This window comes from Podarcis gaigeae (assembly GCF_964106915.1).
Source record: "Podarcis gaigeae genome assembly, chromosome: 1".
NCBI lineage: Eukaryota > Metazoa > Chordata > Lepidosauria > Squamata > Lacertidae > Podarcis > Podarcis gaigeae.
In genome coordinates this window covers 126,379,334-126,395,402 of record NC_139678.1, presented here as the reverse complement: position 1 = coordinate 126,395,402, position 16,069 = coordinate 126,379,334, and the positions used below count along the sequence as shown (strand labels likewise).

The 16,069-nt window shown below is 45.6% G+C and overlaps 2 protein-coding genes across 4 annotated transcripts in view; both read right to left on the bottom strand.

Annotated features, from left to right (window-relative positions):
- The window catches only part of LOC310832586 (uncharacterized protein), a 119,370-nt gene that overhangs the window by 82,460 nt on the left and 20,841 nt on the right, over positions 1-16,069 (bottom strand). The gene's annotated exons all lie outside the window — the stretch shown is intronic.
- The window catches only part of LOC310830239 (caspase-8-like), a 30,145-nt gene that overhangs the window by 6,473 nt on the left and 7,603 nt on the right, over positions 1-16,069 (bottom strand). Inside the window, exons 1-8 of one of the 3 annotated variants that reach the window (XM_083709977.1) lie at positions 12,555-12,938; positions 9,157-9,500; positions 8,237-8,336; positions 6,490-6,625; positions 4,345-4,409; positions 2,471-2,504; positions 1,701-1,772; positions 648-721 (exon numbers count right to left, since the gene is read on the bottom strand). In XM_083709977.1, coding sequence (XP_083566103.1) covers positions 648-721; positions 1,701-1,772; positions 2,471-2,504; positions 4,345-4,409; positions 6,490-6,625; positions 8,237-8,336; positions 9,157-9,470 — 795 coding nt within the window. In that variant the 5' untranslated portion in view covers positions 9,471-9,500; positions 12,555-12,938. Of the gene's footprint in view, positions 1-647; positions 722-1,700; positions 1,773-2,470; positions 2,505-4,344; positions 4,410-6,489; positions 6,626-8,236; positions 8,337-9,156; positions 9,552-12,554; positions 12,939-16,069 lie in introns of those variants that run through there. The other 2 variants (XM_083709979.1, XM_083709978.1) reach the window with 2 other exon arrangements.

Below are 16,069 nucleotides of genomic sequence, written 5' to 3'. Positions count from 1 at the left end.
TTGTTGGTCTCAGTTTTCCTTTATATTTCACCCATATCTCAATGATATTTCTTAATGAGGGATTTTCAATATTCTGCCACCATTGCCTATTTGGTTTGATAAAAATATATATATTCACTAACTTCTCCCTCATTTCCTGTGTACCACTCTCAAACTACAGAATGGTCCTAATGGCAGGTTGCACAACACATTGCTGCAAAGCTGATATTTCCTGTTGCACAAGCAACTGTTGTGCTGGAAGTCATATGGTGCCACCAGCTGGAGTTGGGAGTTCAATAGCATCCAGAGGACCACGAGTTCTCCATCCCTGTCTGGCAAACCTTTCCAGTAGATCAGCACAAAGCTATCCTGGTTACCCCTGGTTGTCCCAAGCTCCATTGGCAGGAAGCCCTCTTTCTATCTTAAGGTATCTGTCTTTATGAACAGATGCCAACTTTATATTTTGACCCATGTGTTTTTGTATTCTCAATATGCCAATAAAGGTGACTGACTGGGGACAGACGGACCCGAGTTCAAGGTTGTTGGTCTCAAGCTCTACTGCTACCACTATTAAAGCACATGAACAGAATTAGGCTGTAACGGGTTATTTACAGACTTAAGGAAGGGCCAGTTGTATTCAATAAACCCTTCAGAACATTTGGCCAAACCTCTGCTGGTTTCAGTTGATCCTGTCCTGCAGGCTGTTGCAAACTCAGCTCTTGCACATTTCCAGCTTTTAAATCTGCAAGGCAAATACAGAGATGCACTTGTGTTCAGATTTTGGTTAGAACACTGCCTAAAAAATAAAAAAGGTGTGACAAAAATAACCCCTTAAAAATGCAAAATCAATTTCTCTATGCCTGCATTTAGACAACCAATTCTCCACTTAACGGCCTCGGTCCAGTATACCTGAAGGAGCATCTCCACCCCCATCGTTCTACCCGGACACTGAGGTCCAGCACCGAGGGCCTTCTGACGGTTCCCTCGATGCGAGAAGCCAAGTTACAGGGAACCAGGCAGAGGGCCTTCTCGGTAGTGGCACCCGCCCTGTGGAACGCCCTCCCACCGGATGTCAAAGAGAAAAATACCTACCAAAATTTTAGAAGACATCTAAAGGAAGCCCTGTTTAGGGAGGCTTTTAATGTTTAATACGTTACTGTGTTTTAGTGTTTGCTGGAAGCTGCCCAGAGTGGCTGGGGAAACCCAGCCAGATGGGCGGGGTACAAATAAATTATTATTATTATTATTATTATTATTATTATTGTTATTATTATTGACAAGCCAAGACGTGAATGAGCCTCGTGCTCCCAGGCGTACCTGCTTCATTCCCTGCTTTGCACAGGCGAACTCTAGTTTCCTGCAGCGTTCAAACAGAGAAATCACGGTTCATGGCTTCTGAACACGACAGTATGTGAAGCTATGGTTTAAAGATGGTTTCTTCAGTCGCATATCAGTTTTCCCTGTTCAGATCTCAACGGGAAGCTAATCAAAGACTTCCTGGCTTGTTTGTAACTCAAACAAAGTGTGGAATGAAGTGGCTGATGGCGTTGAGGCCACAAGGCTGCTTAGTCTTGAGGCTTGCTAAGCTGATATACAGGCCACTTTCAGACAATCATCTCTCTTTTCCTTTGTGCACATTCAATCAAAGACACCTCACAGACCCCTACACAGATAACAGCTCAGAATAACAAAAAAAAGCAAGAACCTACGACCCATCTCACCTTGACTTGCACCAAAGGAGTGCAGATTTCCAGCATACTCCCTCATGCTCCCAGATTCTTCAGTGCGGGGATCTGTTTGGAAGGAAAAGGAAAAGGTGTTATAAATAATACATTAATTAATCCAGAATGTGGCAGCTAGACTGGTGACTGGGTGTGGCCGCCAAGACCATATAACACAGGTCCTGAAAGATCTTCATTGGCTCCCAGTACGTTTCTGAGCACAATTCAAAGTGTTGGTGCTGACCTTGAAAGCCCTAAACGGCCTCGGTCCTGTATACCTGAAGGACCGTCTCCACCCCCATCGTTCTGCCTGGACACTGAGGTCCAGCTCCGAGGGTCTTCTGGCGGTTCATTTCTCCCTACAAAAGTACTCAACTCTGCCACCACTACCCCCCCATGCCCTCTTGTCAGCAGAATTATCAAGAATAGAAGGGTGCTGGATTTATAAGAGTATATATTTAAAGTAGACAAATAAATGAGCAAACTAAGTTAATTTGGATATGCAGAAAACATAAAAAATAAATTTAAGGAACCGCAGAAATAGGGGGATGGAAGTCAAGTTCTGAAATGTTAAAATAATTATAAAATTACTGAAATGTATAAAATTGAAAATCATATTTTTAAAAAAAGAACAAAAGGGTGCCATTTATAAAACAACGACTTAGCCATGTCCATTTATTTCAGTGGGTTTACTCTGAGTAAAACTTAGTTGAAGACAACCCTTAGATCTAAATATGCGTATTAGGAAGGCAAGACCTTTCAATACTTACAATGATTTCTTGGTGGGTCATTGACAGAGAGTCCCTGTATGGGAAACAAAAGAAAGATTTCACTTGCAAATATTCCACGCAGAGAAGAGAAAAGCAACAAGATCATGACCAAAAGCATCTGATCACAAGATATTTAGTCAGGACGCATTAAACTGCTCTGATGCTTCTTTTTAAATTACATCTTCATCACCAGCTGGGTTTGCGCATCACACCAAGCCAAACTGTGGCTTAATATGAATGTGCCTATTTCCATAAAGGGAATTGTGGCTGCTTTGCTCCTGCCGAGGGGTTCAGTTGCTAACGTATACCAGTTTGTATTACCATGTTGCCCGAGCATAGGTTCATGGTTTAGCCCTCACCAGACTAACACAAGCAGTAACCAAGCTTTACTTTTGATTCTAGCTCAGCATAGCAGCAGAATGATCAGAGAGAAGAGGCTGCAATTTCCTCTCTCTGAGCATGTGCCCTTGTGGCTAAGCCATCGTTTGGCCCTGGCTGATGTGCCACCACTGATGTGTCACAGTGTTAATCTGTGTGCCTCTTCTGCGCATACATGAGAGCTCAAAGTTTGCAATAATTTCTATACACTAAATGTGCTTAATAACATCCATGCACCTTTGCACATCCTGATAAACTAATTGCAGCCTTCTGAAAAGGAAAGGTGGGGTTTTAGCAGTAGCTTCTGCTACAACGGAATGGGGCTTAGATGCAGCAAAGACAATTAACTACAAAGGGGAATCGTTGCGCTCAAAGAGGCAACAAAGGACAGCACACAAGACAGGTTTCTATCCAGATCAGTAGCACCAACATTATTGGACTATGCAGAGATGACAAGGCTAACTGGGAAAATCAGAAACCAGGAGGATCAAAACTTCAATAAAGAATGGGACAAATTTTCATTATATTGGAAAGATCGCTGTAAACACCTGAACTCTTTGGCAGGTTTTGAATAACTCCTGCAATGTTACACAGACTTTGGATACAATGGAGGAGGGTAAATTAGATGGACTTATAATATGTAGTTTAAAAAGTTATGTAAAGTACCCATGGAGGGGAGGAGGGAAGTCTTGAGATTCGGAAGAATCTTGTGTTATTTCTATTATTTGTGATTATAAATGTGAATGGAGTTGTAAAATAAAATGTGAATGGAGTTGTAAAAATAATATACGGCAAAATGAATGAAGGCATCTAACTAAGTACACCTAAGAAGAGAAGCATAAAAACTGACCATGCACAAAATGCAGTATGGTTAAACTATTTCCACTTTGTGTGAATTTTAAAAAATAGCTACCAATCCAGTAGCAAGACAAGAGCCAAGTGAGGAACACTGACCTGTCACTCCACTGATGTGGGGGGGGGGGTGTGTCTATATGCATTTTATAATATATAAAAAAGTTTTTGTGTGTGAATACACAGATACCCCCCACCCCACCCTTCTTCCCATAAACAAAGAAATAAGGGTCACGTATTGCTTGATGGGGTTAAGTGGGAACTAGGTCCGAAAACATCGTAGACTACCCCTGAAAGCAGCAACCAACTTACACAAAGTTGGGGGTGGGGAATCAAATGGTGTACAGTTTATACCTCAGGTTGAAGTAGCTTCAGGTTGAGCATTTTTGGGTCGCGCTCTGCGGAGACCCGGAAGTAACGGGGTGCGTTACTCCCGGGTTTCGCCACTCGTGCATGCACAGACGTTCAAAATGACATCACACACATGCGCGGAAGCGGCGAATCGCGACCCACGCAGATGCACAGACCCAGGTTGCGTTCGCTTCAGGATGTGAACAGACCTCCGGAACGGATCCCGTTTGCATCCAGAGGTACTACTGTATAACAAAATGATAGATAGAAGGAAATATTTTCTTGCAGCATACCTTGAGTAAATAAAATCCACCAGCACCAGGAGAGGGCAGAGATTCCGTGCTTTGTTCTTTAGACTCTGCCGGTTACAAGGGATGAGAGAACAAAAAAGGATGAGAGCCGTGTCTTCCTTTGCCTAGCAAGAACTAAACTACGTAATAGGAATAATCGGTATAGATGACTGGTCCTAAAAGTCTGCTGTAAGGATTAAGCTGAGGGAGCTCTACGTAGTCAACTATAAGCAAACAGAACAGAATGGAAGGCTTTTGCGCAGCCTGTCTCCATTTGGCCGCCTCCCCTGGTATGTCCCACGGAGGAACTTACGGTCTTCAAACAAAAACATCCTGAAGGTCCCAGGCCACAGAGAGGTTAGGCTGGCCTCAACCAGAGCCAGGGCTTTTTCGGCTGTGGCCCTGATCTGGTGCAACGCTCTGTCACAAGAGACAAGGGCCCTGCGGGACTTGACATCTTTCTGCAGGGCCTGCAAGACGGAGCTGTTCCGCCAGGCCTTTGGCCAGGGCACAGCCTGACTCCCTCCTTTGGCAATCTTCACAGAACTTTAGCCTAATGGTTGCCATCAATTTGACTTGAATTAATTTTAATGAAATGATTTTAGAATGTTGTATTATTTTATTGTTGTTAGCTGCCCTGAGCCCAGCTTCGGCTGGGGAGGGCGGGATATAAATAAAAATTATTATTATTATTATTATTATTATTATTATTATTATTATTATTCAGATGTTGTTGGTCTCCCAACGTGCACCAGACCCAGCCAGCATGGCCAATGTTGCCGGTCTGCAACTCCAAACACTCCTAGTTTAGTTGAGATTCCTGTGCTGCAGGGGATTGGACTAGATGACTTTAAGGGTCCCCTTCTACCTCTACAATCCTATGATCGCTAGCATTATGGCTGGGGCTTATGGAAGCTCAAGACCAAAACTTCTGAAGGACCACTGCGGCGTTTGCCCTCCTAGGTGACATCATGCTGGGTCATAAGGAAAGGGTTAAATGAGTGTGAAGTGATTGGCAAGTGGGAACCCAAGGGGAGGAGTTAGAGATAGAGTTAGTGTTGTTGAGGGTCAGTCGGGTGTTAGAGAAGGGAGAGTGAGGATCCGCCTGTGGGTTGGGATAGGTTGATGTGAGAGAGTGAGAGAATCTGTTACGAGGAGTCAGATAGACAGTTGGGATAATTAGTTAGAAGTTATTAGGAAGGTATAGGCCGGTAAGGAAACTAGTATTAAGAAACTGACAAGAAAAATTATCTGAAACCATAAACTAGTTAAGGCTTATAAAATAAACTTGTTTGTTTGGTTTAATGTTAAAAACTGTCTGGACTCTGTGCGTACCCGAGAGAAACGGGTTGGTGGCAGCGGGGAAGCAATCACAGTGGTGGCACAGGGATCAATAGACCGTCAAACGTCCGGGGACCCTGTGTGATCGCCACAACCACACATTCCTCGCCATCCCTGCCCCCCAGACATAGCGCTGGTGATAGGTATTTGATTTACCCTGAACGCAGAGCATTATTATTCCTGTTTACATACAAAGAAGCGAGACAGATAGCCGAGTGGTCTTGAGCAAGTCGCCCAAACTACAGGGCGTTCATCTCCACAACCCCATTTCCATTTCAACTTTCACATCTCACGTAGATGAGAAGCTCTCATGTTAGAAAGTCAGCGGGGAAACCAGAAGCGAGTTAGGAATGAGTTCAAGATTTCTTAAGGCAGATTAAACAAAAAGGAAATGTATCCCATGATTAAATAATAAAAAAGGATCAGAAAAAGTGAATGATAAAACACTGATTCATAGATTTAAAACACAGGTGAAAAGTAACCAATGAATTTGCCGATCCAGCTATAGAGGGTTTTTTTTTAGAAGGGGGTTAACTTTGCCCCTTCTAAAAGGGAGGAAAGTGTGTTGTGCTTTTCTCCCTGATGCCTCTTCTTGTTATAAAAACTTAGCCCTCTTCCACCCCACTTTACAGCGAACCTGGCAAGGCCAAATCTAACACATACCCATTTTTAAATTGGGCCTTAGTTGCATTGCCATTATCAACCTACACGAGACAACGGCAGTAGCTACTGTCTGATAAGATAAGAGGAACAACTAAGTTCATTTTGGTCAATTTGTAAGGAGATGATCTACTCAAAATTAGACACCTTGTCTTTTTTTATATGCTGCCAGTATTTTCAGGAGTTCGGGCGATATCTTCTGACAGGTTTCTTCCAGCAGAGAGATATTGGTCTCCGATATAAGGCATTGCTTCTCCAGGCAAGTCAACAGTTCTAGAGCAGACTAGGAGAAAAAGTAAACACAATATCTGCGTCCTTGCTTATATCTCACGCCCCAGCCAGGAATCACCAAGTCTTTCTACATTTTAAGAGAAGTGTTTCTCAGCAACAACAAACTCCCATGTGTTTCCTGTGCTCCCCAACCAAAGTGACGAAATTATTCTGAAAGCCAACACAGAACAGGCCAAATAAATCCCTGCAACTTTACAGACCTAGTCTTTTTTTAAACACTGAGCATCTCAGATGGTATCAGGAGCAGCCAGAGTCAAGTGTAGGTCAGCAAATTTTTTTTTTTAAGTGTCAGTACAAGTTAACTCTTTAGTCAATGAAACCAAACCAGTGCAGGCCTATTGATCCAATGAAGCAGTTGTGAGGAGTGAAGATCCCAACCTTCTCAATACTCTCTAACGTTCCTCCTCTCCAGGGTCATTCCCAGTCGCATTTGTAATAGTTGTTATTGGCCCAGTATACCTGAAGGAGCATCTCCACCCCCATTGTTCAGCCTGGACACCGAGGTCCAGCGCCGAAGGCCTTTTGGCGGTTCCCTCCCTGCGAAAAGTGAGGTTACAGGGAAACAGGCAGAGGGACTTCTCGGTAGCGGTGCCCGCCCTGTGGAACGCCCTCCCATCAGATGTCAAGGAAATAAACAACTATCTGACTTTTAGAAGACATCTGAAGGCAGCCCTGTTTAGGGACGTTCTTTAATTTTGATGTTTTATCGTGTTTTTTTATATTCTGTTGGGAGCCACCCAGAGTGGAGAAACCCAGCCAGATGGAAGAGAGAGAATTTTATACCATATTCTATGCAATATTTTAATGTTTTGTTTATTTATTGCTTTGTGAGCCGCCCAGATAACTTCCATTATGGGGTAACTATATAAACGTAAGAGGGACGCAGGCGACGATGTGGGTTAAACCACAGAGCCTAGGACTTGCCAATCAGAAGGTCGGCGGTTCGAATCCATGTGACGGGGTGAGCTCCCGTTGCTCGGTCCCTGCTCCTGCCAACCTAGCAGTTTGAAAGCACGTCAAAGTGCAAGTAGATAAATAGGTGCCGCTCCGGCGGGAAGGTAAACGCCGTTTCCATGAGCTGCTCTGGTTTACCAGAAGCGGCTTATTCATGCTGGCCACATGACCCGGAAGCTGTATGCTGGCTCCCTCGGCCAATAAAGCGAGATGAGTGCCGCAACCCCAGAGTTGGCCACTACTGGCCCTAATGGTCAGGGGTCCCTTTACCTTTACATAAACATAAAAATAATATAAATATGTGCAAGTTGCCATGTTTTCACACGGTGAGTTTATCCCATAATGAACATGCATGTGTATGTTGCAAGTTCTCTGTGACAGAGAAGCAACGCACATGCTCAAATGGGCTTCTTTTTTCTCTTTACTTGGTGACATGATCCAAAGTTTACCCGAATGCAGAAGTCACAGACTACAGCTCCCAGCAGCCCCATCAGGACATCTGGAGGGCACCAAATTGGGGAAGGCTGTCCTACTGCTCCTTTCCTTAACTCTCACACTGACCATCACAGTACAGTCACAATCTTTCTGGGCATTTCCCCCCGGCCCACTAGAATGGAACTATTTTTTAAAGCCCTTACTCTTTACTTACATCAGTGGATTGCTTCTTTGGGATATGGTCCCTCAGAAAGAACACAGCAGTCTTCACATAGTCCTTAGTGAACCCTTCTGACAAATCATACAGCATCTGCCTGTGTGACAAGAGTTTGGTGAGGCAATTTTGTGATTACTACCTAAGCCAGGGGGACGCGGGTGGCGCTATGGGTTAAACCACAGAGCCTAGGGCTTGCCGATCAAAAGGTCGGCGGTTCAAATCCCCGCGACGGGGTGAGCTCCCGTTGCTCGGTCCCTGCTCCTGCCAACCTAGCAGTTCGAAAGCACATCAAAATGCAAGTAGATAAATAGGTACCGCTCTGCCGGGAAGGTAAACGGCGCTTCCGTGCGCTGCTCTGGTTCGCCAGAAGCGGCTTAGTCATGCTGGCCACATGACCCGGAAGCTGTATGCCAGCTCCCTCGGCCAATAAAGCGAGATGAGCGCCGCAACCCCAGAGTCGGTCACGACTGGACCTAATGGTCAGGGGTCCCTTTACCTTTACCTATCAAAGCCAGGAATAGTCAACCTTTTTATACCTACCGCCCACTAATGCATCTTTCCTGATGGTAAAATGTCCTTACCGCCCACCAGTGCTCGATGGAAGGAGGATTCAGCTTGTGCCATAGAACCCTCTACCGCCCACCTAGAATCCTGAAACGCCCACTAGTGGGCATTAGGGATCAGGTTGACAACCCCCTGATCTAAGTGTTAGAAACCTGGCTTCCCAACCACCACCACCCAACCCAAACATCCACAGAACCAGAAGTCTCTGGTGGCAGCTGTCCAGGTTCAAGGTCTCCCCACCAAACAGCTAGCAAATAAATAAATAAAAATGTTTTTATGCCCACCAGAAGGAAGGGAACGTATCAGCCAATGTTTTTCAAGCAGAACGGCATCTTCAGAAATGGAAGACTCACCGATATACAGATACCCTCCCTCTCCGATGCAGATCTTTTTCCACTGCATCTTTGGTATAGTCAAGCTTTGCCAGCAGGCTGATGTTCTTAATTCTGTAAAGAAGTTCTGCTACTATAAAGTTGTCCTCCTCATTTAGTATGTCTTCGTTCATGAGATAATGGAAAAGATTGTGTGCCGACTCCACAGTTTCCAACTTCTTCCAGGGGATGAAATCACGGCAGAAAAACTTAATAGCCTCCAAATCTTCGCTTCCCAGGTTTTTATCAATTTCCAGAAGATTACGGATCAGCTTTCTACTGTCGCATTTAATCATGATGGCGGCTTTTGTCAGGCGCTAAGATTTCTGAGAAGGGAGAAAAAAGCAAGCAAGGAGTTGGTGTTGAAGGAGAAACCACTCAGTAGCCACCAATACACAATCAAACAACAACAACAACAACAACAACAAGTAGTGCTGGGAATTAAGTAAAAGCGGGGATCTAAACCATGCCAACGGAAATTGCAGCAGCTATTTCAGTTAGATATAACAAACACTTCTTGTGTACTTGTATGTTTGTTTTTTTTTAGATTAAATGCTTATAACTTATGAAGCAATATCCTGCAGTCTTATGAAGAAATATCCTGTTCTTAAATTCACACACACAGAAACAAACCCTGTGAATAACTTTGCAAATGCTATGTCAACAAGTTCTACTTCAATAGGGGTGTCAAGTAATTTTTTGATAGGATGCCTGAAACAAATTCTGCTAAAACGCAAGAAACAGACACCTGCCTGAAGACCTCAAGCCCAGAATTCTTGTGACAATGACTCAATGGGTCACCGTATCAAGTTAATTTGGGAATGTAATCCACCACCTCCTGCCAACCTAGCAGTTCGAAAGCACATCAAAGTGCAAGTAGATAAATAGGTACCGCTCTGGCGGGAAGGTAAACAGCATTTCCGTGCACTGCTCTGGTTCACCAGAAGCGGCTTAGTCATGCTGGCCACCTGACCCGGAAGCTGTACGCCGGCTCCCTCGGCCAGTAAAGCGAGATGAGCGCCACAACCCCAGAGTCGTTCGCGACTGGACCTGATGGTCAGGGGTTCCTTTACCTATACCTTACTAATCCACCACACCAAAAACTTTGGGTCTTTTAAATAGAAAATAATGCACAACAATAAGTAAAAAAAGAAAGAAACCAACAAAGATTTAAGTTGTAAGGCATGACTAAGAACCAACTGTTGGTTTTCAGTCTGGAGATAAAAGTCTGATTAAGAAATTCACCAGTTCTCTAATGCAGCAGAATCAAGGCCCGAAAGAAGGAACCAGGCCAGATAAAATATCTGGCAGCCCAACAACAACAACAACAACAACACAGTCCTCAACAAGCTTACCTGAAAGTTTCATGGGATGTGCTCTCACATCCCTGTGCATAGGTAAAGGTAAAGGTAAAGGGACCCTGACCATTAGGTCCAGTCGTGGCCGACTCTGGGGTTGCGGCGCTCATCTCGCTTTATTGGCCAAGGGAGCTGGCGTACAGCTTCCGGGTCATGTGGCCAGCATGACTAAGCCGCTTCTGGCGAACCAGAGCAGCGCACGGAAACGCCGTTTACCTTCCCGCCGGAGCGGTACCTATTTATCTACTTGCACTTTGACGTGCTTTTGAACTGCTAGGTGGGCAGGAGCAGGGACCGAGGAACCGGAGCTCACCCTGTTGCGGGGATTCGAACCGCCGACCTTTTGATTGGCATGTCCTAGGCTCTGTGGTTTAACCCACAGCGCCACCCGCGTCCCTTCATCCCGGCGCATACGACAGCCCAATACTTGTCTCCAGGTCCATGAATTGCAGGGTTTGGACTAAAGGACTCTTGGGGGGGGGTCACTTCTAACTATACAATTCTATTGTTCTAATGCTGCAATCCGACTCTCAAACGTCCCTTTGAACTTATAAGAGAGGGTTGGGCTCCAAGGTGAGGGGCGCCTGTCACTTCCTATGAACAGGCTCAGAAAATGCCAGGGCCACAAACTTTAGCTCTTGGGGTGTGATCAATGTGGGCACCCCAAAACAGTCCCTTGGCATCTCCCAAGGCCCCTTAAGTCTCCTGATTTTTGCAAATTTTTATAGTTTGGTTTATTTCACTTTTCAGATGCAAGCTCTAGCTTCCTATCTTACTTTCTTCTTCCCGAAATGTTTTTGGGCCCAGCGGGGGAACTGCAGCTGATGCTCCAAAACCAATGGACAGTACAGTGGTACCTTAGGTTACATACGCCTCAGGTTACATACACTTCAGGTTACAGACTCCGCTAACCCTGAAATAGTGCTTCAGGTTAAGAACTTTGCTTCAGGATGAGAACAGAAATCGTGCTCCGGTGGCGCAGCGGCAGCAGGAGGAAGTGGTGCTTCAGGTTAAGAACAGTTTCAGGTTAAGAACGGACCTACAGAATGAATTAAGTACTTAACCTGAGGTACCACTGTATTTGTGTGTGAGTCTGTGTTTTTAAAAAAGCAGGGAAACACGTGTTAAGTGTTTGGGGAAAATATTTGGGAGGCCTGCATGTGTGATGTATGTACTTGTTTGCTGTATGTACTTGTTTGGGAAAAAGCATTTGAAATGTTTCCTGTGCGAGTTTGGGGCCGGATTTTTGGGTTTTTGCTTTTAAGAGATCCGTTGCCTGAGTGGGCTTGTGTGGGTGAACATATTTTTTGGAGACAAGAGGAAATGTGACAGCGACAAACCCTGTCTTTAGCAAATAACACTTCCGGCCAACTAAAAATAAAAATAAAATAAAGGCCGCTCCTGATAAGCCAGACGGCACATTTTGATCGGTTGATTAATAATTTTCTGTATGAAGAAAAACCGGAAGAGGGGAGTTGCCATCTTAAGCCGTCTGAGGAAAAAAAGCGTCTTCTAAGATGGTGTCTAAAGTGCCACCTGATTATAAAAATAATGTGCCCCCCCTCAAAAAACAACCAACCTATCTTTTATGTAGATGCAAACGTAGGCAGATTTTGATGAACTAAGCTTTTTCTTCTTCTTAGGTGGTAACGGAGGCAGGAAAGATCCTGGCCCACGGGGCACAACTTGGTGTAGCACTGTAGCCCTTCACTGGTTGCCTTCTAACCCCTTACCTGGGAGCAAGTCCCCCTGAAGTCAACAGGACTTACTTCTGAGAAGTCACGGCCAGGCTATCCTAGTTTCGCTTTGCTATTGACTTAGCGGTGCCTGGTGGATGGGAAAACGAGATAATCTGATTTCCTGGAAAAGGGGCGGCTCGCCGTCGGAAGGTGGGGTACAAGCAGCTTAATTGCGATTATGATTAATTGTTAGATTTGGACACACACACAAACAGACACACTTCACCCGCAGACCTCCGGGCAGTTGGCAGCGCAAACCTCCCCCCCCCCAAAAAAAACTTACTTTTTGTTTCTAAAGAAGACACCCAGCCAGGCCTGCCGATCATTCAACATGAGTTTCTGGGCTTTGAGATCTTATAAAGTTCAGATGCCGGAGAAAGGAAAACAAAACAAGGCGCAGGATCGGAGCGGCGGAGGAAACTTCGCCCAACTTCGCCCCGATTCCCACGGAGTTTAGCAAAGAGGAATCGCGCAGCGGCCGCTCGCTCCACGCTGCCTCCTGCAATTTTTTTGAATTTCCTGGTCCGATCATCGCTCCCTTGCTTCGTCTTGCCTTGCGCGGCTGCACGTAGACAAGGAAGCGCCACCCACTCAACTCTTACGGCCCTAAAAATAAAATTATTTCCGCCTGCTTGACGGGAGTTCCCTGAGAAAGCGGCCGCTGGGTGTTGCAATGTATCAGGGACATTCCCCGCACAGAAGGGCAGCGGGGGCTTTGCTGCTAGTTTGCGTTTCCCTTTAAAGAAATCGCCGCCTTCTCTTAATTTTGTAATAAGACACGGACGGATGGGAAGGAGCCCTCTGTGATTGCTCTTTGCTCCTGGGAGGTTTTTTTTTTTTGCAACACGTGCATTTAAAATGCGCTCAGTACTGGAAACGTAAAGCATTCTTTGTTGTTGTTGGGTTGAGGTTTGTTGAAATGGCGTATGTTTAAGAGCTGGCCACTTTTAAGCTTGCTAAACATTGGTAAACTTTTTAAACATTGCTAGGGAGTCGTCAGCCTTGGGGGGGGGGGTCGGGAGGGTCGACGACACATGCTTGATAAGTTAGGGAACTCTCACGGGGGCAATTTCCCTTTCCCCTAAAACCAAACATGCCCGGACAAGTTTCCCAAACCACCCTCGCCACCTTCAAGCCAGATCCTTCTGAGATAAAGGTAAAAAGTCAAATCCATCAAATCGACAGCAGATGTCCTTGAATTCGCACGATTCCTAGGGGGGGGGGTGACCTAAACGTCTTACCTAATCACACATCAATGCCGGATTTACGTGTAAGCTAAACAAGCTATAGCTTAGAGCCCCACTCTCTTGGGAGTACCCCAAAAATTTAAAGGGGAAAAAACCTGGATGTACATTTCCAAAATATAAGATACAAAATGAAATAAAACCTACATACAGCAACAGTGTAGGCTCCTAGGATGTAAGTAATGGGCCCCGCCTGCTAGCCTGCTCCCTAAAATATCACTGGTTTGCTCATTTCTATATATAGGGTGCCTACATACTGCATGATCACTGCAGATGGTGACAGCAGCCACGGAATTAAAAGACGCCTGCTTCTTGGGAGAAAAGCAATGACAAACCTAGACAGCATCTTAAAAAGTAGAGACATCACCTTACCAACAAAGGTCCACATAGTAAAAGCTATGATTTTCCCAGTAGTGATGTATGGAAGTGAGAGCTGGACCATAAAGAAGGCAGATCGCCGAAGAATTGATGCTTTTGAATTCTGGTGCTGGAGGAGACTCTTGAGAGTCCCATGGACTGCAAGAAGATCAAACCTATCCATTCTTAAGGAAATCAGCCCTGAGTGCTCACTGGAAGGAAAGACCGTGAAGCTGAGGCTCCAATACTTTGGCCACCTCATGAGAAGAGAAGACTCCCTGGAAAAGAGTCTGATGTTGGGAAAGATGGAGGGCACAAGGAGAAGGGGACGACAGAGGACGAGATGGTGGGACAGTGTTCTCGAAGCTACCAGCATGAGTTTGACCAAACTGCGGGAGGCAATGGAAGACAGGAGTGCCTGGCGTGCTCTGGTCCATGGGGTCACGAAGAGTCGGACACGAATAAACAACAACAGGCCCTAAATCCACCAGATCCATTTTTACTGTTCTGGCAGTGGAAGGAAACCAATGTGATGTGCAGGACCTGATTTAGTTTTGATGAAGAAGAAGAAGAAGAAGAGTTTGGATTTGATATCCCGCCTTTCACTCCCCTTCAGGAGTCTCAAAGCGGCTAACATTCTCCTTTCCCTTCCTCCCCCACAACAAACACTCTGTGAGGTGAGTGAGGCTGAGAGACTTCACAGAAGTGTGACTGGCCCAAGGTCACCCAGCAGCTGCATGTGGAGGAGCGGAGACACGAACCCGGTTCCCCAGATTATGTGACTGCCGCTCTTAACCACTACACCACACTGGCTCTCAGTAGCTCTCTAAGCTACTGAAAGTAATGGGGCACTTTATATGTCCAGCTGTCCTTTGTCAACAACAAATTGTCACTGATTTTTGTGTTGAATATATGCTATTTTTATAAGAATAAAAACTGCTCCTTTTCCCTTATGGGGTACCCAAGAGCCCATATAGAGTCCTTTGTTAGGTTCTCTATTGGTAGGAGAAAATAACAGAGACAAACCAGAGAATATTGAGAAGCAAAGCAGCTAGTAAGCCTGATCTTTATTAAAGGGTGCTCCCCCCCCAGGCAGTAGGGGGGGGGGAGAGACCATAGACATTTGAAATTGCCCACCCTGGAGAAGGCCACCCCCAGAAACATACATATATACATACATCACAGAAGGGGTGTAGCCCAAGACCACCCCCTAGATACATCATACCTACATCACAGAAAAGGCAGAAATCTGAGTGCAGTTGTTTTTATCATGTCTGCCAGGTTACCTGTTAATTGTCATTTGACTGGATTACCCGGGAGCCTGGCCATTCTTTTGTTATGATAACTACTGGGCTCTCACCCTATTCATATCTTAAATGTGCCCTGAAGACAGGATTTGTGAGCAAAGAGACAATGGGGAGATTTCCCATTTCGACATTGCAGAGAAATATTTGAGAGAGAAAATGGTTTCAGGAGTTTTCTGTGGGTTTCTTGTAGCCTTATGAGGCTTTGCCCTCGGGTGGGAAAAATATTGCGCCCAGGAAAGGGAAGTGGGAGTCAACAGACACTCAAGGAATAGTTTTGGAGAAAAGGCTTTTATTTCTACCATCCATGAACTGGTAGAAGGAGCAAGTGTGATAGTTCACAAAAAGCATGCACGAGTTCACAGTCATGTGCACAAGCATATATAAAGGTAAAGGTACCCCTGCCCGTACGGGCCAGTCGTGACCGACTCTAGGGTTGCGTGCTTATCTCGCTTAAGAGGCCGGGAGCCAGCGCTGTCCGAAGACACTTCCAGGTCACGTGGCCAGCGTGACGAAGCTGCTCTGGCGAGCCAGCACCAGTGCAGCGCACGGAAACGCCGTTTACCTTCCCGCTATAAAGCGGTACCTATTTATCTACTTGCACTTAGGGGTGCTTTCGAATTGCTAGGTGGGCAGGAGCTGGGACCGAACGACGGGAGCTCACCCCGCTGCGGGGATTCAAACCGCCGACCATACGATCGGCAAGTCCTAGGCACTGTGGTTTTACCCACAGCGCCACCTGCGTCCCTCTACAAGCATATATACCCCGGACCAGATCCCTCCCCTTTTCTCTCCTTCTTGAAGAGTCCTGCCCCATGAGTTCCTCTGAGCATGAACAGAAAGCTGTCTTGGGACTATTGTGGACTCTTGGCAGGAAAGGGGGGTGAGAGCCT